This window comes from Camellia sinensis, chromosome 1 (genome assembly GCF_055761805.1).
Source record: "Camellia sinensis isolate YWXY chromosome 1, ASM5576180v1, whole genome shotgun sequence".
In the NCBI taxonomy this organism is placed as follows: Eukaryota; Viridiplantae; Streptophyta; class Magnoliopsida; order Ericales; family Theaceae; genus Camellia; species Camellia sinensis.
In genome coordinates this window covers 152,335,179-152,362,297 of record NC_138961.1, presented here as the reverse complement: position 1 = coordinate 152,362,297, position 27,119 = coordinate 152,335,179, and the positions used below count along the sequence as shown (strand labels likewise).

The 27,119-nt window shown below is 34.5% G+C and overlaps 1 protein-coding gene across 4 annotated transcripts; it reads right to left on the bottom strand.

The window, feature by feature from the left end:
• Window positions 1-206: 206 nt before the first annotated feature.
• On the bottom strand, window positions 207-3,722 carry NMD3 (nonsense-mediated mRNA decay NMD3 family protein). Of its 4 annotated transcripts, none has more exons than XR_003632856.2 (3): window positions 3,515-3,722; window positions 627-2,219; window positions 207-486 (listed from the first exon to the last, which is right to left on the bottom strand). XR_003632856.2 is itself a non-coding variant. In XM_082887388.1 (3 exons), the coding sequence occupies exon 2, from the start codon at window positions 2,215-2,217 to the stop codon at window positions 682-684; it is 1,536 nt and encodes a 511-aa protein (XP_082743514.1). In that variant the 5' UTR covers window positions 2,218-2,219; window positions 3,470-3,716; the 3' UTR covers window positions 207-486; window positions 637-681. The 4 variants fall into 4 exon arrangements, 2 of the variants coding, with proteins under 2 accessions (XP_082743514.1, XP_028070369.1); XR_003632857.2 differs by having other exon boundaries at window positions 3,470-3,716; XM_082887388.1 differs by having other exon boundaries at window positions 637-2,219; window positions 3,470-3,716.
• Between the last annotated feature and the right edge of the window lie 23,397 nt (window positions 3,723-27,119).

Genomic DNA, 27,119 nt, shown 5'->3' with positions numbered 1-27,119 from the left:
GAAAGAATTTGGAAAGAAAAATGAAAAAAATAGATGAAATGTGAAAAAAATATACTTACACTTTATCTAATTTCATACACCTTTTCATTTTTCCTTTTCAAATCCCTCCCCGAATTCCTCAACCAAACAATTGTCTCAAATCAAATGGGCGGACTAGAATAGAATGAATCCAAAAGACTACTACCAGCAATAGTGTGTAGAGAGACAGAGAGACCATTTGGGAACATGTATTAAAAAAACCATATAATGATTAGGAAGAAAACATGAAAACAATCAAACCAGTCCTTGGAAAAAAAAATAAAACAAAAACAAAATCAAACTCAAGACCAGCCATGAAGATTTCAAACCAAAACCCTGAGAATTCCACCATTTAAACTCTTAACAACTTCTTTCATATCTCCAAGATGACTTCAATGCGACATCTACCAAACATTGATGTGCTGAAGCCTTGTACCATGAGCATTTCAGTCTACTGTCACAAGTAACCTGAGAAAAAGACCATTAAAAATTAATGCCAATAAGCTATGCATCCAATTCTGAACTATTTTAAGAAAATTCTTATAATTTCATGTAACCCTTAAAATAAATGAGTGCCACACTAAAAATGGAGCTCAGAAATATCTTACTGACATACACCTGTGATAAGGCTAAGAAACAACTCAAACCACCACAAACTTCAGTTCATTCCCTCATGCTATCTTCCCCATCTTCTTCATCACTCAAATCAAGATCAGCAAGCAACTCTTCTAAAGGCACAGAAGGCAGATCCTCCCCATCCGTCACTGAAGCCATTTCCGATGGTTGGTACTCTTTATTACGATATATAGACATATTAAACCTCATATCAGGATTCTCTTCCAAATCTCTCAAGAATTGTTCATACTCTGAATTCATCTTCTCCTCATCAACTCTACCTCTAGTAGTATCATCAACTTCCATGTTAAGAGATTTAAGCTTCCACGCACGAGGCTTCCCACGCTTCTTCTGGCGCTTCTCTTCATAGCTCTTTTTCATCAAAATAACATCTGGGATGACAAGACCTTTATACTTGTCCAATTCAATATCGTTACTATTAGCTCGATACAAGTCATAACCAAGAGCATAATCCCCAGGGTTTAAAAGATGGCCCAAATGTGTTCTCACAGAGAAGATTGTATCATTTTTCCCAAAATCTGATACACGAGCAACTTGGGCATCAGCCAAAACATACTTTGATCCACCAACATTAACTTCAGAAGAAATAGTCTCCACATCCAATACAATATATTCCACAAGCTGCCTACTAGAAAGTAGGGACTTGAAGGATGATCGCCAATACTGATCAGCATCCAAAAAACAGTGCCTCAGGGTAAAAGGGTCCAGTAAAGCAATGTTGTTGCTGATTTTCGTACAAATCACAAGCGGACCAAGATTTCCCAAACTAACAGCAACTTTCGATGGGAGACAGATCAGATCCTCGCGGCAAATTGGGCAGATTTCAACAGAGAAAGTGTACTTATAATTGTAATTATTGCTCTTCGAATCATGAGACACAAGTTGTTTATCGTGACGACTCTTAATTGGAGCAACTTTGCCCACAAACTCCACAAACTTCACAGCATGACTGCGATTTCCAAAAAAGAAATCAATTCCCTGATCCATCTGCTTAATTCTTATGGCTCGGACAGCAGCATCATGCTTAAGAATGAGCTGCTCCAAAAAGAAGAAAGTTCTCCTGTGTGAAACATGCTGCCGCAGTTGCACAGCAGCCACCCACTGGTCAGGGTTAGCCTGAACCCGAGAACAAGACTCACACATTTGTTCTTGCACAACATACTCAACAGTATAAGATTGTTCCAGTATCGCTCCATTGAGGACCTCCTTCTGAACTCTCAGCTTGACTTTAATCCTCTTGGAGTGAGGTTCAGTCCAAATAAATTCAGCATGTACCAACCGTACTGTATTCAAGTTCTTCAATCTTTTCACACAGAATGTCAAGAGCTCCTTTGATTCTAGTTGGGCTTTAATCCATGTTCTCGGTGGCTGCAAGTAGGTATCACACTCGGGGCAATGTATGATAATAACATGCTTCTGTAAACCTTCTGTGATGTCAACTTCAGAACGCAAGCACTTCACGCACATATTGGCAGCATTCGGTGCCATTGGAATACCACACTTGCAACATAGTACACTACCAACGGTTTGATGGACCATGAACATACCTGCTTCCTCGGCCATGGCTGTTAACCAAAGCATACAAGAGAAAAATAAGAACAAGAATAAGAAGACCCTAATGAAAAAAGAAAAAAATCAGGACCCTGGACTTTTTATAATCTCAAAAAGTATGAGTTATAGTAAAAGCTGTTCTACTTGCATACCCACAATGGGAGGGATTGAAAACATACACGACTAAATACATAATATATGCATACATAAATAACATATCAAGGATTCTTAACTAAACCCAAACAAACAAAATCGGAAAAAATATCACTTGTATTTGAAAAGCAAACAACATTATTCAAAGTGCTCGGTGACATAAAATAACCAATAATCAGTTTCATTCTTCTGTAATACCCACTCAAACCAATGTTTTGAAAACCGGACCGGTGAGCGAACCGGAAATGGACCGGATGGACAGGTCACGGGTTCAACCGCCGGGTCAAAGCGGTCGAACCGTGACATCATAAATATATTAATATATATATTAAAAATGTAAATGTAAAAATGAAAAAATAAAAATAAATTCAACAAAATAATAGAATTTTCAAACATCAATCACAAAATATTATTCTTTCCATTTCTCATCATCCAAACAGAGTAACAATTAGGGTGATAAAGGTCACTAGCTCTGATGAATAATATTCGAAATACAATAATTAAGCCAAGAATCACATAAACTAATTACAGAAGTCATTTCCAATATTATTCAATTGATTGTAACAAGATAGCACTCAATTGTGAATTTCTGTTCTAACATTTAGTTTTGCCCCATTGCAGGGACAAGTCTGCTGAAGAATTCAAACATAATTTTTGTTTGTTTCAGCTGCAATTGAGCCCACGGTGGTGGCCTCATCATTCCCAAGGAACAAATCAACAACCACTGCCCAGCATTAAGCATTGCTATGAGAACTGATTAGCTCAACAGAAACCATAAACTTCAGGAAAGATTTAAATCAAACGAGCATTTACAGCAAACAGAGAGATAAATTTATATATATTCACAATGAAAAGCCAAGATAACTCGAACCCAAATAGTAAAAAACTAAACTAAGAATTACCCAGAAAATAAAATTTCATCATAAACAAACAAAGAAGAAGAGAAAGCTCTACTCACACCAGAAATCAATGGACTCTCTCCGATAGAAGAAAAAAAAACCCAAACAAAAGAAGAAAAAGCGAAGAGGCAGAGAAGGGGGAGAGAAACAGAGACCATCTTCGCCACCGCAGCAGAAGAGAAAGAGAAGGGGGAGAGAAAGAGAATAGTTACCAACAAAACAGAGCAGCAGCAGAGGTCGTCGGCCGAAGTACTCACCGGATTTGTGTCCTCCGTTCACCAGAATTCTGCGGAGAGAGAGTGAGAATTCAGCCCAAAACCAGCAACACCCTTTTGAGAGAGAGATGAGCCCAAGAAACCCCTTCCCTCGTAGTGGATATGGAGGATGCGAGCGAGAGTCTCTTTGCCCCCTTCCGCTTCTCTAGGGTTGATGAATTCAATAATAATAATAATAATTATTGTTATTATTATTATTATTATTATTATTTATTTTATTTTATTTTTTGTTTCAAATTTGACCCACTCTATCTCTATAATGGACTAAGAAATTTGGGGCCCTATTTTGACCCAATATTTGGAGGCCCAACTCACAATCCTTTCATGACTTCCCCCATAGCTGGGCCTCGAGATGAAGCAAATGATAAGCCCAGAAGAGAGAGAGGGGTTGGACATGTTTGGTTTGTCTCGGGGACAATTTTGAGAAAAAATTTTAAAAATTTGTTTGGTTGAAATTTTTTAAAAATAAAATTTAAAATTATTTTTCTCTCTGCTATATACTAATTAATTATTTTGTCTCTCTCATCTCCCATTCTCTTAAATCCTACACATTAATCAATCACTTTTTTTTATTACACCCATCTATTTAATTGCAATAAATAAATAAATCACCTCAAAGTCCAAAACCAATTTTGAAATATACCACCAACCAAATTTTCAAAATTTGTAAATTCTTTCTAAAAAATTATTTTTCAAAATTATTTCACAAATACAAATTAAACATAGCCGTTTTGTTTTGTATGTATAAAATATGGAGATTGTATGGGAGATTCAATTGCACTCAAAAAATTATTCACTATGTCCAATTTCTTAGTACTTTCTACTAAATTTTTTAGGGTTATAATTTCCGTTCAATATACCATATATATATATTATACAAATTACCCTTTAAAATAAACTCATAATTTATGAGACACATAAATAATAAACAAATCAAAAATTCTAAATTACACCACTTTAAAAAACTCTTTGTATGTATTGAAAATGACTAGCCAATAGGAGCGTGCCGTGTGCAAGTGGTGATTAAAGATGGGTGACTTTAGGAAAATTGTTTGGTGGTAGATTTGGGACTGCAATCATGGTTTTGATGGTAATGAGATCAACGAGGGACAAGATCACATTGGCCCTTTTCTCTCTATTAATGGATATTGATGAATTCAACAGGTGAGACACTTGGCCAAAATCTAATGGCCACCATATCCATTATCCGAAGAATCCAACGGCTATAATTTGAACCAATGAGGGACATTTGTCATTCATCCAAGGCCTAACCCTTCCACCCAACGGCTCAGATTAGGAGGCAATTACAGTCAAACTGAAGTCTTGAGAAGTACACAACCAACACCTTAAAGAGGAGAAACAAAGTAGGACATGTGTTATTTCAGGAGGAGGTTTAGCACCCCACTAACCGACGTGGTTACAGATTTTCAAGAGGCTCCAACAACTATAAATACAACAAAGGAAGATGGAACAAACCCTAATCAATCAACCATTGAACACCACTTAGTACATAACCCAGTGTTATTATCCTTAGTTTAGCCTAGTTCAACTTAGGAGTACACTTGAAAGGCAATTTTGTCATAGATTTTAGCCTTAGATCATGACATTCATGTCAAATTAGTTGTTTTTGGCCTTCATAGGCATTGTGTTGAGACTTAAGTTGTGTTTAAATCCATTTTGTAACTCAATTTCATATTTTTAAATTTGTTCTTATGTTTTTGTAATTTTCAATATGTTGAATTTATAAAAATATATATTTTGGTGTTCATTTCCCTTTATTTACCTCTCCTTTTGACATTAAAAACTCCATGGAGATTTTAAGTCATCTTAATTGAGGCAAAACAAGGACAAGGAGGTTTTTTTTTTTTATCTCTTTTTGAGCCTTATACAACCTCCTGTTTTTTAGAAGTCAAATTTTTTTGAAAAGTATTTTCACAATTTAAGTACTATTATCTTGGCACACCCGTAAATCACAAAAACCTCTTGATTTAGCCAAAACTTGTATTTTAGTCAAAAAATATAATTTTTATATTTTTTGCACGAACAGCCTTTCAATCAATCGAGTACTTACAACAACCCTAATTCATCACTATAGGTACCTTCTCAAACTCATTTGTTTTACTAGAAGTTCGATTTATTTATCTACTTTATTTATTTCAATCTCTAGTTCAAATCCACAATACCTTTGAGTGTGCACACACTCGCACATTGCATATATGTTCAAATACCTATTGAACAAAGCTAAAGTGATAGATTTAGTATTGGAAGTTATGAATTTTAATCTTTTGTACGATGTTTATGATTTGGCCTGTTCAAATTTTCTTCTATTTGTAAATAATAATACAATAACAAATAATGATATGATAGTGGTGAGTTTTGGTGGGGTGGATTGGAGTTTTGGAGTGAGAAAAAAAAAATAAAGAGAAAATAATTGAAACATAGGGAAAAAAATGAAGAGACTTGAATATGAAAAACATATATAAGTGATTAGGATGTACCATAAAATATATATATATATATATATATATTTTACTTTAAGATTTAATGTGTATTGTCCTCATTAATAAATTTACATTAGGGTATAATAGGATCTAAAATTTTAAAATTTTAATTGGGTGTACTAAGTTACTATTTGGGTGCAAATAGAATCACTAGAATTCTATTTGCATCTAAAAAATTATTTAGTATGTCCAATTTCTTAGTATTCTCTATTAAATTATTTAGCATTATAATTTACTCTTAATACACCTTACATTTTTTTACAAATTACCTTTGAAGATAAAATCAGAATTTGTGGTACACCCAAATAATATATAAATCAATTCGAAAAATACTCCCTCCCTCTCTTGCTCTCTTTCTCTCTTCCTCTTTTCTTAGTCACTGCACTCTCTCACTCTCGTCATTGGCAAATAATGAAAAAGAAGAAAAAGAAGAAGAAGAAGGGCATTGTTTCAACCCCATAAGTAGGTAAATTTCTCATGTTTGGGATAGTGGTTGTAGGCTTTTCAAAATTGCAATAGTTCATTTCAATTTCTGATATTCATTGAAGTTGTTTGGCCCTGGCATGTTGAACATGTTGCCTTTGCTCGACACTGAAAGGCCAAGCAATGTTGACGTAAAACAAATGTGTTTTTACTTAAAAACACTCAGCAATCAAGAATTATACTTTGATATTTATGTGAATACTTACCTCTTCTTTGACGGATTGCTTCAAAAAATACTTTTGATTATTATTTTCATCCATTATTTTATTTTGTTCAAATTTTTCTTCTATATGCAAATAGCAACACAATAAGAAATAATGTTATTGATGATAATGGTGAGTTTTGGTAGCGTGGATTGGAGTTTTGGAGTGAAGACGAAGATAAAGAGAAAATAATTAAAACTTAGGAAAGAAAGATGAAGAGACTTGAATATAAAAAATAGGTATTAGTGATTAGGGTAAACTATGAGAAAATAATAATATTTTATTTTAGGATTTAATGTGTATTGTCCTTATTAGTAAATTTACATTAACATATAATATGAATTAAACTTTTAAAATTTAATTGGACGTACTGAATTACTATTTGGGTGCAAATACCCATGTAGTATGAAGCCTAGAGTAGATCGCAAGAAGTAAAATTTGAACTGACTTTGGACCCAGTCTTAAGTCTTGGATCATCGTCTCTAAGCTAATGATGTATCACGTCCTGCTAGATTACCTAGGCAGAATTACCTACTAAGAGAAAGTCTCAAGGAAGGAAGACTAATAGAATATTCCAAAAACTGCTGGAAGACTTGAGAGAATGAAGGAATATGGTACATAATTCTATAACGTATATGGAAGGATCTACAATAGGTTCTAGAGTATCTAAATGAAGATTGGAGGAATTGAAGCAATAGAAGCTTCTAGAACCTCCTAGAGAAATTGGGGGTGGCAAATGACCCTTGTGTATACTATTGGAATAAGGTAGACGTTTGTATATATATTTTTAGGGAGGATTTTACAACCCTCTTGTAAGATAAGGAAAGCTTTTATGAGAAGCTTCTTCATAGTTCCTTTCTTGTATGTTTTGGAATATTCTAGAGAAGGCCTAATATACCTATAAATAGGAGAGGGGTTCATTCGCTCTAATCAATAATTCAAGAGTTGTACAAATTCTCTTAAAGTGAATACAATGCATTCTCTCAAACTCTCTATTTTTTTTACTTTTCTTTCTTGCAAACTTGTGAGTTAGGCTGACTTAGTCTCACTAGTAAGGCTTGTGAGTATCTAAGTGTTGCTCAGAGTACTTGGACATAACCAAGGCCTTGACACGTGGTATCAAAGCAGGTTTGTGACAAGAGAATAAAAGGCAACATGTCTCCTGGTGTAGATGAGACAACAGTGACCGAGGAAATTCGTGGAAGGGACAATCCTAGCAAAGCAATGAAGGATAAGTCACGAGATGGGTATGAGGTTGTTGCAGCCATGGAGACTCGATTGGCCAAATTAGAGCTTGCCATGGCAACTTGAGGAAGCATTTTGATGCTGTGGAACAAAATTTCAAGGATGATTATAGTAGTAAATTCTAATAGTATACTCCATATACTTTAAACGCAGCAAATAATAGAGTCAGTCAAAGAGAGAAGTATTAAGTGCTTCAATCACATTATCTATCCCCACTTTCTTCAATCACATTATCTATCCCCACTTTCAACCTATCATCAATTTTCATATCCTTCTATTAATGACTAATCTCAAAATAAAATTGTGAGCCACCCTTTCATTGATCACAAAATTACTTCCTAATTATGTCAAGGGCCATCAAATAACTTCTCCAATCCAACCATAGGGTAGGACTTTGGCGAAAAGGACAATATGTAGCCTCTACTCCTACTCAATTAGGTCCCCCACTTTATCAAAGCTCCTTCACCCACACATTCACACAATTTTATCTCTTCCTCTCTAAAAACACACACATTATGTTCAAATGATTTTTTAAAACCTAGAATAATTTTTGAAAATAAATAAAATTATTTTGATGTTTAATTGTGTCAATCTATTTTACTTTTTTTTAAATAAAATTTGGAAATTCAATCAAACAAAACAATAAATCTTCAAAATTAAAAATTTCATTACTCTAAATCAATTAAAAATTACATTTTATTAACAGTGAAATAAACAGATGAAACCAATCCCAAAAACAAAACAAAACAAAACAAAACCATGGCTAAATGATCAGCTAGTTAACTAAAAAAGTTTAAAATAAATTAGCTGGTCAATTAACAACAATTTCAAAACAACTTCTATGACAAAGGACTTTTTTATTTTTAAAATCAATAACATTGTTATAAATGAACTTGGGGTAGGTGCACCGTGCTGTGAGCCCGTAAAAGTGTGTTCCAATTATATTTTGATAATTTAAATCATTCATATTGTGTCGAGTAGATTATTTATGAAAAAAATCAAATTAATTAGACATCTATAATTCATAATAAGACCACATTTATGTTTTAAAAAAATAAACGATTAGCATGATTTTGACAATTTTTTAGGCTACACAAGTTAGATTAACCTCATTTTCTTTTATATGAATAATATACTGGATGAACCCTATAATATGAACAATTTAACCCGTACTGTGATATCATCCACCCGTTATATCACCCACCTGTTATCCATTATAAACAAAATGGGTTTAGCTAGTAGGGAAGCTAATGAATAAAGTCGTTCGTAAACAAGCTTGAACTTGGTTCGGTAAAAGCTCGTTCGAACTCGGTTCGTTATTTATTTATTTATTTTTGCCTTCGAGCTCGAGCTCATTAAATTTTTAATAAACAAACCCAAACATTCTAAAGCTCAACTCATAAGCTGACTCGTTTAATATTTATTATTTATACATTAAATAATGTAAAAATATGTATAAAAGATAAGATAAATATGTTATTTATATATTTAAAAAATATAAATGTAAATAATAGTTAATTATAGATAGTGCATTTATATAATAGTAGTAGTAGATATTATTATTTTCGTAAAATATTGACTTTTTTTTTTTAGTATTTATATATATAATTACATAATCAAAGTTTTAATTGTAACTTTAGTCTCATACGCAAGTATAAATTTATAATTTTTTTGGCTCGTTAAGGCTCGTAAACAGGCTCGAGCTCGAGTCAAGCCTAAGCTAACTCGGCTCGAGCTCGGTTCATTAAATTTTTATTAAGCTCGAGCGCAAGCTCGAGTTTGTTAAAATCTTAATAAACAAACCCAAACATACTAAAGCTAAGCTCGGCTCGGCTCGACTCGACTCGACTCACTTGCAACCTTATCTCTAGTTGGGTTTTCCAACTAGAGCGTTTTGTTAGGCCTTTGTGGGCTTACTACGAAGGCTACATCGATGATCCAAATCATTCAATGTGTAGGGTTCGTCAAATACTTCATCCTTATCAAAATCACATTGATCGGAATATCAATAACCACTTGATCAGATCATATTTGTTTTAGTAATTTATTTTTAAAATCATAATTATCATTGATACAAATTTGATTGATAAGGTAACTATTGATATCTAATCAATGTGATTGTTTTTGCAGTGATTAAGTACTTAATGGCCCCATTTGTTTTCAGAGGTAGAATGGAGGGGATCGATAGTGAGGGGATTGTTAGTGAGGGGATTGATAGTGAGGGGATTAAGTAAAATTGTGTTTGTTTTGATAATAGTTGTTAGTGTAGGAATTGTTAAATTATTTTTATAGAAAATAATAAAACAAATAAAAAAATATAAAAAATTAAACATTAATATTTAAAAAAAAAATTCCCAATATATAAAAAATAAAAAAAAATTCTAATCCCCTCACTATTTTTCTAATACCATCTCCACCTCCTCCATCTCAATCCCCATTCCAACCTCCATCTATATCACCTCCTCCATTCTAATCCCCTCCCCAACTCCACAAACAAACACAACACTAAATAACCCCACCTCCATCATAATCCCCTCCCATCTATTTAACCCCAAAACAAACGGGCCCAATGAGTTCTAACTATTGAACGATTCAAATTATAAATGTAGACTCTGTAGTGAGTCTACAAAACCTAACAATACGCTCCAATCCGATTTCAAACTGAAAAAAAGCCTGGACCAATCAAAATCTAACACTTAATAAGACCATCATTCTACTCTTCAAAATGAACATGATTATCATAGTCTCATTATTTCTGATAGATATTTTTTTTGTTTATTTTTTGAAAAATTACATTTTAATTAATCAGTGAGAAAATAATTTTATTTTTATTAATGCAAAAAAAAAAATTTGTTTATATGCTCTAAGCTTTTATTTTTATTTTAATTTGGTGTAAGATTTTCTTGTATATTAGACTTGTGCTAAAAAAAAGTATTCTCTTGTAATGTAATTATTTTAAAGATCTTGTTCAGGCTCGGCCCTGACCCAAGGCAAGCAAAGCTGCCGCCTTGGGCCCCCAAAATTCAACTAAATTTAAGGGCCACAAAATATTTGGGTCATTCTATTTGAACCCAAAAATTATCTCCATAAGTTCAACTCAAATTTTAAAATTTTAATTCCTATTATATCCTAATATGAATTTATTAATCAGGACAACACATATTAAATATTAAAATAAAATTATTGATTTGTGTTTTTTTTTTTATATACATAAAGCGAATATTCATCTTGTTTTTCGTTATTATTGTTTGGACTTTTAGAACCGAATAATTTCACATCGTTCGGTAGTGTACAACCAAACAAATTCACTTTGTTCAATTTTGAAAGTCCAAACAATAATGATGAAAAATAGGTAGAATATTCATTGTCCTCCTTCGCCGATGCCGGATTTCCTAATCATGTTCCATGTATATACATGAACAAAAGAAAGGTTTTTCAAAAAATAATTTAAATTTTTTAATTTGTTTTATTTGGATGTACCTCAAAAATGTAATTTGGGGAAAAAAATGTGTACTAAGAATAAATTATAATTTTAAATAATTTAATAAAGTGTATTGAAAAATTAGACACACTTAAAATATTTTTTGAGTGTAAATAAAATCCCCAAGATATTTGTAGTTCATGTAATAATAATAGCCCAAAATAGAGGCCCAGCCCAATGTTCCTTTGAGTTCACAGCACAAATGAGAGAGAAGGGTCCAAAAAATTTAGGGGCTACAAATTATAATAGGGTGACTTACCAGCCGGTCCCATGGAAACAAATTAATACCCACCAAGTCCTGCCCTATTTCAGTTTCCAATTTTACCCCTCAATGTCACACCACACGCGTGAAGCAAAGAAGATATCACGAGCTCTCCCCTGTGCGCATGACACACACGCTCCTTCTCAATTGTTCTGATTTGGAAACTATTCTGAGGCGATTTGGAAACCATTCTGAGGTGATTTGCGATTTGGAAATCGAAACAAACGAAGAGATTTTCCCTGAATCTCCCATCATTTCCAAAGAAATCACCTCTGTTTCGATCTAAATTCTGATTCCGAACAGATCCCCAGCAAATCTTCCACCGTTTCAATCTATATTCCCTGTTTAGTTCATCTTCAACAAACATGCGAATCAAACGTGAGTCGTATTCATCTCCCGTTCTTCTTTTATAACTATAATTAAGTGATATTCAACTTCATAATAATCACATCTTCATGTTCATTTACTATACAATAATAGATTTGCTTATTTTGCCCAATTCAGCGAGAAAATTTGCTATAAGAATGATAGATTTGTTTCCCTTCTTCTTTCATAACTATAATTAAGTTATAAAATTCGACTTGAAGCTATTTTCAATGTGTATCATACAGTATTAATTTATGATTGATATTCAACTTCATAATAATCACATCGTCATATTCATTTGCTATACAATGATGGATTTGCTTACTTTGCCCAATTCAGTGAGAAAATTTACTATAAGAATGATAGGTTTGCTTAATTTTCCTAATTGAGTGATAAAATTTGTTATAATGATGAATTTGCTTCTCTTCTTATTTCATAACTATGGATTTGCTTCCCTTCTTCTTTCATAACTATAATTGAGTAATAAAATTCGAATTGAAGCTATTTTCAATGTGTATTATACAGTATTAATTTATGAGTAATATTCAACATCATAATAATCACATCTTCATGTTCATTTGCCATACGATGATGGATTTGTTTACTTTTGCTAATTCAGTGATAAAATTTGATATACAATGACAAATTTGCTTACTTTGCCCAATTCAGTGATAAAATTTGCTATAAGAATAATAGATTGCTTAATTTTCCTAATTGAGTGATAAAATTTGTTATAATGATAGATTTTCCACCATTCTCTCATAACTATAATTGAGTGATACAATTCAACTTGAAACTATTTTCAATCTGTACCATACAGTATTTATTTATGAGCGATATTCAACTTCATAATAATCACATCTTCATATTCATTTCCTATACAATGATGGATTTGCTTACTTTTGTTAATCCAATGATAAAATTTTCTATACAATGCCAGATTTGCTTACTTTGCCCAAATCAGTGAGAAAATTTGCTATAAGAATGATAGATTTGGTTAATTTTCCTAATCGCATGATAAAATTTGTTATAACGATGGATTTGCTTCCCTTCTTCTTTCATAACTATAATTGAGTGATAAAATTTGACTTGAAGTTAGTTTCAATCTGTACCATACAGTATTAATTTATGAGTGATATTCAACTTCATAATAATCATATCTTTATGTTCATTTGCTATACAATAATGCATTTGCTTACTTTTGCTAATTCAGTGATAAAATTTGCTATATAATGACAGATTTGCTTACTTTGCCTAATTGAGTGATAAAATTTGCTATACAATGATGAATTTCCTTATTTTGTCTAATTCAGTGATAAAATTTGTTATAACAATGATAGATTTGCTTAATTTGCCTAATCGAGTGATAAAATTTACTTACTTTACCTCATTGAGTGATAAATTATCAGTTGTTTTCATCTTCATCATGATACTTCATGTTCTTTTGCAATTTGGAATCTAAACTTTGCTATACACTTATATATTTGCTTAATTTGCATAATAGAGTGATAAACTCATCTTAGTTTGCCTAGTTCAGTGATAAAATTCTTCTTAATTTTCAATGTTCATGCTCAATGTTTTTGTACAGATGTTCCTAGTCATCGTAAAAGATTATGTCGTCGAGAAACAAGTTTCTCAATGAAGAAAAAGATTGAAAAAATTGAGTTTGTTATAGAGCCAACAACACATGAAAGTGAAAATCAACTAGAAGTTAAACCTGAATCTAACATTGACAATGAGGAGCCCAAACAGGCAACAACTGAAACAAGCTACAGAGCTCCACAAAGCAAGAGGGAAGAAAAAGATTAATGGAAGAAAAGCTAGGACTGAACAGATACATGATAATAAAGCAAAGTATGTCTACCGTTCTAACATTCAATCTCTTATCAAATTTTTCAAGACAACAAAACTTAGAGAGGAGCATTTGACACTATTGAGAAAGACACCTTTTTCACTTCTAATTAATACATTGAGTGAAAACAAGGTTAAACGAAGAGATTCAATAAAATATGATGATGTGGTTGAAAAAAATTTGCAAACTTACCAAATGGATGGAACCACATTTGAAATTGGTGGGAAGAAGCTGAAGTTGAAAAGAAATGACTTTAAGTTAATTTTTGGGATTGCATGTGGACAAAAGAAGATGAATCTTGTATACAGAAGAAAAAATGAGGTAGCTATGGTGCAAAGAAGGAAAATAACCGAGAGCAGAATGACAAGTGCTTCAATCCAAAAGTTGATAACGAAACTTTTGAGAAGTAACAACAATGAAGATGTAGAAGATATTGTTAGGCTTGTGTGCCTTCTGGTTTGTTTGCTTTTGTTGTATCCAGGTACTGGGACAACAATCGGTTGGGGGTTCATGAAATACATCGAGGATATTGATGAAATGAAGTCTTGTGATTGGTGTGGCACAGCAAAACAACATCTTACAAGATCAATAGCACGCAACATCAACCAAATTGATAGAGTGTGTGGATGTGTGATCATCTTATTGGTAAGTAAATACCTCACTTACAACTTATAAACTATAATATTTACATTTACTAAATACTAATTTATAACATTTTTTTTGTCCTCAACAGTATTGGATATGTGAGTATACAAAGATCATCAAACCAAATGACAAGAACACAATCCCAAGATTTGCAAAATGGAACATCACACATCTGGGTGAACAATTGGCAAAGTCATTCTTGCATGATCTGAAACATATTGAGGTATCCATTGATATCCTTTGTTTTGTTTAAATGAATATTAGATTTTGTTATGTAGTGATAAATTTTAGCTCAAATGATAAATTCTTCTTAATCTTCATGGTGTCACATTTCTGGTAGAGAATTATTTAGGCATTTCATCTGTGCTAGCAAATTATTCAAGAAACAAGTTTTATCAGTGTATAGCCTTTATTTCTTTAATTGAGTGATGAATTTTGCTATGCAGCGATAAATTTTGATATGGACTAATAACTTTTTGCTCACAGTTATAAATTTGCTTAGTTAGCTTCATTGAGTGATGAATTTTGCTTAATTTTGCTAATTCACTGATAAAACTTGTTATCATGAACCAAATCATTAGTCTTATTATAAATTTGAATCACCGAATGATAAATTATTACTTAACTTTGTGTCATATCATTCTTTTTAATAATATTCATTCATGTAGGAGAGCAATTTGAAAGACACAATTGAAGAACAGAACATATACAAACATTTGCAACCACAAATAGAAGATGAGCATGAAGATGAAGAATGCAACTTTGAGGAACAAAAGCAGATTGAATTATCTGAAAAGGAAGAAGAACCAATTATCAAAAAGATATTCAGTCTCAGACCAAGAAAAAATTCACCGAATCCTAAGCATCAAGCAGGTGGTCGAAAAAAGAGAAAATCAACAACATTGCAATAAAAAAAGAATGCAAGAAGGAAATCCAACTTTCAGCATGAAACTGAAGGAGGTCCGGTTCATGTGCAAAGAAATGAGCTTTCTTTTGAGAAGCTACAAAATGATGAAGAAGAAACAATGATCAAACAGAAAGTTGGTCCAGCAACTTCACCGGGATTCAAGCATCAAACACCGGCTGAAAAGAGGAAAGCAAAAAGGAAACTTGCCTATGAAACAAATTTCTACCATGTCAAAATTAATGAACATACCTTTCAGAAACTAGAAGAGAATGTGTTGATAATCCAAAGGCTAGAAATGGAGAAGGTAAGAATCCAAGCAGAAAATGATGAGCTTAAGGACCAACTCATGAAGCTCAATAAACAAATGGAAGAACAGAGCAAGAAAGCAAAGACAAAAATAGAAGTGAAAGATGTGGAAATAGTGTCACTTAATGAGAGAATTGCAATGTTGGTTGAATCAAATGTCTACCTGGACAGTCAAGAAGAACAAATCGCAGTTGAAGTTGACGCCACCACTCCCAAAAAATCGTCTGTTGTGAGCTCAATGATAAAAAGGGTGAAAAATAGAGAAACAAGAAAAGAGCACAAAGATCTAGATTTTTGGTACATAATGAAAAGACAACCAAAGCAGAACAAGACAGTTGATGAAGTAGAACCAATGGTTGAAGAAAGTGCAAAGACCAGAAAAGAAGAGAAGACACAACATCAACATCGAACAAAAGAAATTGACACTTCCTATCCAGCGTTTCACAAATTGCCAAAGAAATCAAGGATGAAACTCACTAGTCTTTGGGCAACAAAAACCAGCAGGTAAGAACATGATTTGGTCCTAAAATTTCCAAATTTGGAATCTAAATTTTAGTATATAGTCATGCATTTATCAATGTATAACCTTTGTTTACTTCATTCATTGATAAATTTTGATATATAGTGATAAAATTTGCTATATAGTGATAAATTTTACTTAATTTGTTTAGTGGAGTGATATATTTTGCTAATCTTCATGCTGTCTCATCTATGGTATCAAATTATTTAGACATTTGAGTTTATGTTCTGTATTTCAGTTCATTGTTGGGATTTGATACATCAAGTAAAATTTGATGCTCAATTTGTGCCCCTAACCTTTCTTTCATTAATTGAGCAATAAATTTTGGTATACAGTGATAAATTTTGTTTTCACATTTGTAGTTACCCAATCTTACAAGGAAAGGAAGTAGACAGCTATTTGTACTTGGATGATATTGACAAAATAGTCAAATGCGAAGAACTTTCTGGAAATGTAAAATCAAATCCTTATTTGTGCATATATCAATTGTAATACCAAATAATAATTCTCTCATTAACCTTGTTTGCTTTTGTTTTTAAAACAGGCAATAAATGCCTACAAGGAAATCTTAATGACAAAAGAGCAACCGAAACCAAAGTTCAGCCTGAGCTCGCAAGTAGGAACAACATATATATTTACTACATCATGCCACGTAAGTAAATTATACATATATATATTTCATTATGATATCATCCATTCCCCTTGTCCATATCAAGTGCATAAGTTCTCATTCATCCAGTGTTATAGTGATAAAATTACCATTAACGAATTACATTGTAATCAAAACTAATATATTTGCAAAACACAGTATTTGTTCATCACAAAGGATGAGGCAGAAACAAAGCAATTGTTGAACAAAATGATGTTAGAAGCTATCAAGGAAAGATATCTTCTTTTCCCAATTTTCAATGAAAAGCATTGGACGTTGTTGGTACTTGATACTGAAAATGGCTCATAGAAGTTTTACAATTCAATGAGACCAAGCCCAGAAACAGATAACCACTTAAATGAGGCAAACAAAGTGGTAAAACACCAATTAATTACGATATCATCCATTCCCCTTGTCTATATCAAATTTTATTATGCATTTATTTGTCAAATACCAATTAATTATTAATTTATTTAGCAAAGAAAGGTTATTGAAAAATACCTTCAACATCACAATCCCAAACTCATTGAAGGTAACAAGTTTCATGAAGAAATAGAAATTGCAATGAATTGTCCCTAACAAGTTAATCTTTCATAAGTTTCTGAAATCCAAAACACATTACATTGACAAAATTATCATTGATGACTACTAACTTTGTTTTTCCAACGTCATCGTAGACTTGATTGTGGCATCATAGTTTGTTACCTCATGAGAAAATATGTCTGTAACAAAGACATCTTTCCCGACTTAACAAAGGAGCAGTGCCAGCAAATCAGAGCAAATATCATAGATGCTTTGTTGACTAACCAACAGACAGACACCCAACAAATCATTAATGAGGCAATAGAAGAGGTGCTTGATGACAAGGAGTTTTGGGACACAATAGACAATGACAACAATGCTTGAATAATTTGGGACAAAAATTATAATCATTTTGGTCCTTACTTTGCTTCAATGAATATTGCAATGCTTGGTTGTTACAATGTCAAACTTGCTTCAATGAAATATTCAGTCTTTTTTAACCATATTGTTACCAGATCTGGCTTTTGATATAGGTCTTGTTTTATGCAAATTTCATTCAAAAATTGATTATGATCTGATTATTTGTGTCAAATTTAAAGCTTAATAATAGGTTTGGAGTCACTATACTGATAAATTTATCCGTGTTTCAACAAATTTATCACTGTGAACATTGATAAATTTATCACTGTTCAAACAAAAAAATCAGTACCTCTCTCTCTCATTCTTTTTTCCCAACTCAATTAAACAATGATGGATTTGTTATAACAATGATGGATTTGCTTAAGCAAAACACTATAAAAAATAATAAAAAATTTACCTAAATTGAAAATTAAAACACAAACACTATTACATTGTTTTGATCATTTTCGTTCTTAATTTGCTTCAATGAAACATTCAGTCTTTTTTATCCATATTGTTACCAGATTTGGCTTTTGATATCAGTCTGGTTTTATGCAAATTTCATTCAAAAATTGATTATAATCTGATTATTTGTGTCAAATTTAAAGGTTAATAATAGGTTTGGAATCACTATACTGATAAATTTATTTTTTTATAATGTTTTGTTTACACTGATAAATTTATTACTGTTTCAACAAATGTATCACTGTGAACACTGATAAATTTATCATTGTTCAAACAAAAAAACCAGCATCTCTCTCTCTCTCTCTCTCTCTCTCTCTCTCTCTCTTCCCAACTCAATTAAACAAATCACTATATAAAATAATAAAAAATTTACCTAAATTGAAAATTAAAACACAAATATTATTACATTGTTTTGATCATTTTCGTTCTTAATTTGCTTCAATGAAATATTCAGTCTTTTTTATCTATATTGTTACCAGATCTACCTTTCGATATTTGTCACAACCGAAACCCGCCCCTATAGGTTTAGCATCGTAACCGGCCAGTAATCCTTGGATTACCGAAGGCCTCTGAACAAATTAACAAAATTAAGGGGCTAACGGAAGCAAATACATAAATATAGTTGTCCAATGAGCTGTGTAAACTTATGTAGCACGTCCGCGAGGGACCCTGCGCTACAGCTCGGACTCGATTTTGTGTCACGGTTCTTAATCTAAACCAAAGAGTCCAAATCCGGCAAATCGTTTTGAGAAACAGATTTTTTTGAAAAGAAGTGCCAAACATGGACTGCTTTGCCAGATACAGAGTCGCCACCTAAATATTTTAAAATGGGGGAATTTAGGAAACCCTGACTCGGTGCCGAAGGCCACGTGTCCGTCATCACCAAAGTTGCCTCGACTCGGGAACTTGGGTACGATTAGGGAAGGTCAGCTATGAGCACCCCCTCTCGCCCGACCCGAAGATCGGCCTCTACTAACCGTGATATTCGTTTTTTGAAAACGTTATGTGTTCTTATTCCGGTTATTAGCCTAGAATTACTACGTTATGCACACAGCAAACAAGTATAGACTAGATTGCCTAATTTGGAAATAAGCATTGCATATCCGTTTGTCTTGAAAAACATTTTGGAATTTGCTACTCGCAAGTAGGCTAAACTACGGATTTCAACGAATTTTTCCAACTCAGACAATCCAACCTTCACCCACAGGCATCCAAACAGTTTATCACATAAGCATCTAGCCACATGGTAATCATACTATCATGGCAACACTCGCACACATGCGGTATGCTAAAGCATAAATGCTTACCTAGTACTCCAAGCCAAAACAGAAACCAGTTAGTAATCACAAGCATGATCCTAGTTCATGTTAAGATGGCTAATGCAACACATGCAAAAAATGCAACTAAGATAGGCTCGGCTAATCTACAATGACATGTGAAATGCTACAACTAACATGTATTCAATTTGGAATTTGGAATACAAATGCAGTTAGAATGATGCGCCGAGCCCGGTGCATGCAAGACAAATGTAAGAATGCACGCATGCATAGCATAAGGTATGCTAATTTAAACATGCCCTAGTCTACCATCATTAGCAGGTAATTAAAAGGGAAGAAAGACGTGGGGTTGGAAGACATACACAAACTCACGCACACTTATTACATAATTGCCCTCACTCGGAGGGTCCAAATAAAATATTACAGTCCGAATAATAAACACGTTAATTATTACAAAATTTCTAATTAATTAACCAAATGAATGCAAAAAGATAGGTGGCCACAGCCCCCGCCTCGGGATGCGCGAATGATGCATGCTTGAACTTGTTTCGCCCGGAAAGTCCGTACCATACCACTGCCGCCTCTGTTTACACTGCCCTGCTTCTCTGAAAATTGCCAAAGTTCTGGAACAGGTCTCCTGAAAGCTGTGGAACACCATCAGCTGAAGGGAATGTCCACCGGCCATTGAAGATATCCATCGGCCGCTGATGGAGCCATCGGCCCAGGGAGGATTGCCGGTCGGCACTGAAAACTGCCGATCGGCAGAAACTTCCTGCAGAAGATAGTTTTGACAGCAACAGAGGACAGACAGTATATGGCATGGGATTTCAAGCACATGTGAGCATGGTCATGTTTCCCATCATGTATTGAACTCAGGGAAGCATGGCCCTCGATCCTCGAGCCATCAATTGTGCATGATAGCCTAAGAGATCAAGCTTGCCATTTGATGTAAAAATGCATGCAACACACAAATGAGGACCAAGACCCTATCATGTCGAAGTCAAGGGCCCCGGTGACCGAGAGTTAAGACGCGTTACGTCACTTATAGTATGAACGCTCCTTAACCCTCACACTTGGTTTGACACCCCGAACCAAGTAATGCAATGCATGTTATGCAAACATGACTCAAAGATACAACATGAGATTAAGATGCAAGGCATGCCAAATGCCATGCAACTACCATGGCAAGTATGCAATGCTAGGCATGCAAGATGCAAATGCAATGCAAACATGGACGATTTAAGCGATAGGATCATCATGTTACAACATCTAATGAAGCAATCATGCAACAAACATGAGACAAGCATGCAATGGTGGACTTAAACCATAAAGGGGCAAACCTCAATCCACCCCAAAACAGTGGCCAAAAGTGCCCAAAATGGTGGACAAACACTCATGCCAACACGCAAGCCAATGAACCTAAGGCTAAGGCACAAAAAGGGGGCACTTTACTTCCACTAACATGACCATTCATGGCATGAATTAGACAAGCAAAAACAGAATCCTAGCATGCAAAAAAGGACTCCGAAACCCCCTGATATGGCAGCTTAAGTGGCTCCAATGAGATACATGCACCAAGACTCATTTCTAAGCATAAAGGGGCACATCCTCAAAGCATGAAAGAGGTCACATATGCGAACATACAAACATGATTTATGGACTGAAATACGATCCTAAATGATGCCAAATCATGAGGATGGTCTAAGCTACGCATGCTAGGGGCCAATATACTCAAGGCTTACAAGCTAAAACACAAAGAGATGACACCAAACATGGCAAGCATGACTGAAATAGATGGCCAACAGGCCTTAAACATGGTAAAGTAATGCCAATACCTTCATGAAATTAGGCTAACACATGCAAGAATCATGACCTAAACACAAGATGCATTTCTAGGCCAAAATAGAGGAATGTAAAACAAGTATGTTAAGTATGCAAAAGGGCACAAATCCGACCAAAAATAGAGATAACATGTGACCTGGAGACACCCAAAAACCTCTGAAATAGGGCCAAAATCAGTCAAGCATGCATGTTGCCCTTTAAGCCAAAAGATAAGGAAATGAGGCAATGAAGGGAGAGGGGTGTCCCTCCCCTATACAAGACTTCAAACCACCTTCCTCACCACTGAAAATCCACTGGTTTTCAGTGGTGAGAAGACTAAGACACTCAAGCAAACAAAGCCTCACAAAAGAAGCACCAAAAAGGCCAAATAAGGCCTGAGAGGGTGAGTTTGAACTCAAACTACAAAACACCCTTAATGAAAGTTCTTAAGCATGAAAATATAAGCTTTTTTTATGTTATGCACAAAGCCTAAATCGGCAAGCAAGATAGGTAAAAAACTAGTGCAAGTTTGGGGAAACTAAAGCAAAGTGATTACCCTTGAAGAACGCCTCAAGAACAACCAATGCAGCCCTCTTCTTTTAATCAAAATCAGTCCAAAAGCTCAAGAATCAACCCTCAAAGCCTCTCAATCTCGGAGCAAGGTGTAATGGTGTGTGTTTTAGTGCAAAAGTAAGGTAAAAATGCACTTTTAGGCTTCCAAACACACCCTAAGGATGAGAGAGAGGGAGATATAGAGAGAGAGGGTGATATATCAGATGTATAGATATAGAGGCTCTGTTTTTTTTGGTAAAAACTCCCAACCTTTAACAATGGAGGAGGAGGGCTCTATATATAGACTAAGGAAATGGTTCTTGGCTTCTCTAAGAAGCCAAGTGACAGGGGCAAAAGGTGCAAAGGAGTCTAGGCTTCTAGAGGAAGCTAAGACAGCTAGCCAAGCTTCCCCAAGAAACTTGGCCAAAGAGTTCAAGCTTCTAGAAGGAAATGGGGTTCAAAGGCTCACACCAGCCAAAAACTACACGGGGAGGAGTGATGGTGCATTCCAGCTGGCATGCACCATGCCTCAAGGGTGCAAAGGAGTCACACCGGCCAGCAAAAGATGTCACCGGCAAAGTAAAGTGCCAGTCGGCATAATATTGTGCCGACCGGCCATTGATTTGAGGAAACCATGGCCGGTGGCGCCCCTAAACAGCCAGTGATGCTAGGGGAAGGCCGGTGGAATGTGGGGATGGCCAACAAGCCGTTTCCCGCCCTTCAAGGCAAAGACACAAGTGTTTGGTGCCAAAACCAAACACGGAATAGTCAAGTTGAGAGATCCTTGAGGCAAGGCACGTAGCCAAGACTTCCGGGAACTCAAGACGAACACAAACATGGATAATCACCGAGTGTTCAAACGGTGACGTCCAAGTCTTGAGGACGGTCAAAAATGGGGTGTCTACAACTTACATGAAACATAATATTTAAAACTTTATATACATAACTAAAAGTCAGCCTTGCATTATACCCACACACATAGTTAAGTACAACCAACAAAAACATCAAAGTCTGATGTACATAAGTAACTAGAACTCATAACATGCGACACGTCCGGAACCTCCACGTGAGGCATAATGGTTGGCTGACAACAGAACACAGATCCAAACAAAAGCCCTTAGGCTCGGTCTCCAAAATGCCCGCCTATACATATATATACACACAATGAGCTAAGCCCAGTGAATAACATTAAAGTAAAAAGGTTAGTGAACGAAATTCGAACATATCATAAGCATAAAATTTATCATAACATAAACATTCTCGTATCTGAACATAGTAATGGTACATCCCATAAAATACATCACATATCGTCTTCCGACTAGAGTACTCGGTTCCGAATACCGATTAAACACATATCACCACAATGAAGTGGCTAACGAGATCTCGTATCACATATGTGTCATGGACCCGCATTTACATGTCGTCCCCTATGACTTGGGACTATCTATGGATGCCATAATAGATTCGCAAATAGGACATTCGTTCACATAATTAAAATAACATTTCAGAAATTACAACTTATTGCATAACAGTTGAAACATAGTTCATATCAACATATCTTTACAGAAATGTTACTCACAGTGGTTCTTGTAAATGGTCAATCGATCCTCGTGTCTTGACCTACAACCACAAGGTATATAACGCAAACATATCGTATCATTACACATACACCTGGCCAACACGGCTTCACTTCTCATCACATAGGTTTCTTGCTTAACACATTGCTCCAAACACACTTTTGTAATCTCTTAACTTAGTACATTCTTTTCTTAGTGTATTTCTATTCCAAAACCTCATCACTATGGCTTAATTAAGCCTTAGAAATGCCTAAGATGCAATGAGGATGCCAAAACATGAATTGAAACACTTGGTAAATTTTCTGAAAATAAGGTCCCTGCTCGAGCGTATCTTTCCTCACTCGAGCGGACATGCAAACATGAGAGGGGTCGCTCGAGCGAGACTTCCATCGCTCGAGCGAGACTTCCATCGCTCGAGCGGTCTGCAAACTTGGAGAAAGTACTGGTTGGTCTCAATATATGCTCGAGCTACAACTTCCACGCTCGAGCGGATCAACATTATGCAAAGGGTTCGCTCGAGCGTCCAAGTGGTCGCTCGAGCGGGATGTAATAGCCTGCAAAACTACTGGATGCACGAAATGTCCGCTCGAGCGGCAAATCCTCCGCTTGAGTGACCTTCAAAAATTCTGGGTTTCCAAAACAGGGCTTTGAGCTTCCAAATGCAAATTCAATGGCAAATTCGTGGATAGCTTGTTTAAAACACTTGGAAAAGTTTTCTAAATCACAAACAGATGATCATTTACAATCCCTTAGGTCAAAACTCATGGATTTAGCCAAAATTGAGTTCAAACTTCCATGCATGTATGTTTCAAAAACTCTTTCTCTCAAAGTCCATATGCATAGAAAAATTGAGCTTCTAGACTTCAACATATATACAAAACTCTTTCTCAAAACATGATTTAAAAGGCATTAAGTGATGATTCAGACATGCATGAGCCAATTATCTATAATTTCTACATGAAGGGTCAAAATTAAACTTGATATGGCAAAACCCAACATGCATGAAAACTTCTTTACAAAACTCATCAAACATGGAATTTGCTTTCAAAGCTTGATCTAGTATGCATGCATGTTAATTTCATGGTCTCAACTCAACATGATAACAAGGCTTATATTCAAAATGATGATGTAACACTCTTACTTCCATGCATGTAAGAATTATGAGCCAATTCTTCAGTTTCTTGATAAACCCATTAGAAATATATGCAAATGATGATAACAACTCCATGAATGCATCTTTATAACACAAATTCTTCATGAATTATGGATTAGATGCTCACCAAAAGCCTTCAATTACACAAGATCCTTGCCAAACTTGAGCTACTCTAGCAAAATTCTCAACTTCTACTTTGAATCTACACTTTCTCTCTCTAAAATGGAGTCTCACTCTCACTCTAGAATGAATTCTCAGATTTTCCCACTTGAACCAAGTTTGTTGAGCACAAAAGAGCTTATAAGGCAACTTATATACTTATGATGTATTAATACATTATTTAGAGCATTTGGTCCATCCAAACACAACTTAATTAATCAATCTGAATCAATTTTTAATAAAATATGCAAAATGATTCTAAAAATTTCAAATAACATATTAATGTAACTAATTCCGGTTTTCAGATGCCGATAAGGCTTTCAATTTTCATATTAAAGCAGAATCCTAGATAGATATTTCCACAAGTAACAGATAGAAAGCCAAAGATCATGTAAAATACATAATAAACACATAATTTACTTTACCCACTTAATTAACATCCTTAATTACGGATTAGTAGCTAATTACAGATCGGGGTTGTTACAGTCTCTCCCCCTTAAGAAGTTTGGTCCTCCAAACTTGAGTTAACATATGTAAAAAGGAATTATGCCCATCAAAAATATAACTTTAACTCTTTGTAAAATGGAAGCGTAACCATAATTAGGAATATGTTCATAACTCAACCTCGACATTCTCTCCATGCCAGAAGCAGAATCAGAAACCATATACATAGTTTAGAGTTCATAACAAAACAGAGTCTTATGCACATTCAGGCTTTAATCAAAAATATATTGGTAGTGTTTGGTAGAGTTTTGTAAATGTGATTTGAGAGTATGAGTTGTATTTTGAGTTTGTGTGTTGTGGAATTATGATTTGAGTGTAGAAAATTTGTTTGGTAAAGAGTTTTGAAAATAGTTTTGGAAAAGAGATTTGATTTGAGTGGGAAATTATTGATGTGACATTTGATATGTGATACAAAAATTTACAACTCATAACTAAACATACAATTCAAAATTATTTTAAAGCACATAAAAAATTTTAAAATTTTCAGAAAATATTTGTCCCGATTATATAAATCAATTGCAAAAAAAAAAAAAAAAAAAAAAAAAAAAAAAAAAAAAAATCTGGAACCAGCCGGACATCCGGGTGGTCTACCGGGTGGTCATCCGGGTGGTCTACCAGGTGGTCATCCGGGTGGACAAAAAAGGCGTCTGTGCATCAGAGTTCTCTCTGCAGCGTGTAAAAAATTGATTTGAAAACGAAACCAAACATCATACTCCAACACACGGGTAGAAAATTGATTTCAGAGCACAACCAAACAGAGCCATTCATATTCAAATCACATACAAAAATCAAAGTTCATGCTTAATCTTACATAGCACATTCGTTAGCGCTACAAATCACATGCAAAGCATCACATGTTATACTTGTCAGTTCCATAAAGGAACCTCCGGTACCGGGTAACATATCTCATACACCGGCTACGGTATTATTTCCCCCGGTCGAGGGCCAAGGCCACGGTATTAACCCCCGGGCTAGGGCCTCATGACCATAAGCCACGGTATTATGTCTCCTGGGCGAGGGCCTTTGTTAAGGATACCACAATTACATTTCAAAGAAAATTGGACAATCATTCATTCATACAAAACATAGCATTTCAAAAACTTATCATCTCATACCATCAAAAAAAATAATTAAAGTTAAACATAACTTTACAAAGTTATTACTCACATTACTTATATCAAATACTGATCGGACGTCGTAGATTCACACTGTTTCCATTTTCGTAGGTAATTTCCCCCGTCAAGTTACAAAGACTTGATTTATTCAATTTCGTGTCATTCAAACGATCATCGTTCAATTCGATTTTCGATTCAGTAATTCACCATCGTTATTCGAAGTCATTCGGAAGTTGTCAAGTATACCAGGAAAATTCATGTATCAGTCCCACAGCAGTAAACTAAATTCTGATGTAGTCATTCGCATACTATTTATCAACCTCAGTTCCCACAATTCCATTATACTATACGTTATTACAGAAGTAGTCATTCACAGAACATATTGTTTTCATATAATTCTATGTAGTCAAGGTTTACAATTAAGCTAGTCTGCTGACAATAAGTCCCACATCATCAATTTCAAAGTACCGTCACACAAAAGCAATCATTCCCTTATTCAAACAAGTTCATGGTAGTAACAGTAATATTGGAACAATTAATCACATGTCATACATACAATATTCTCATATTCCCAGAGCACAAATTATAAAACCCTATAATCCCATTCACATGTGTTCTCAATC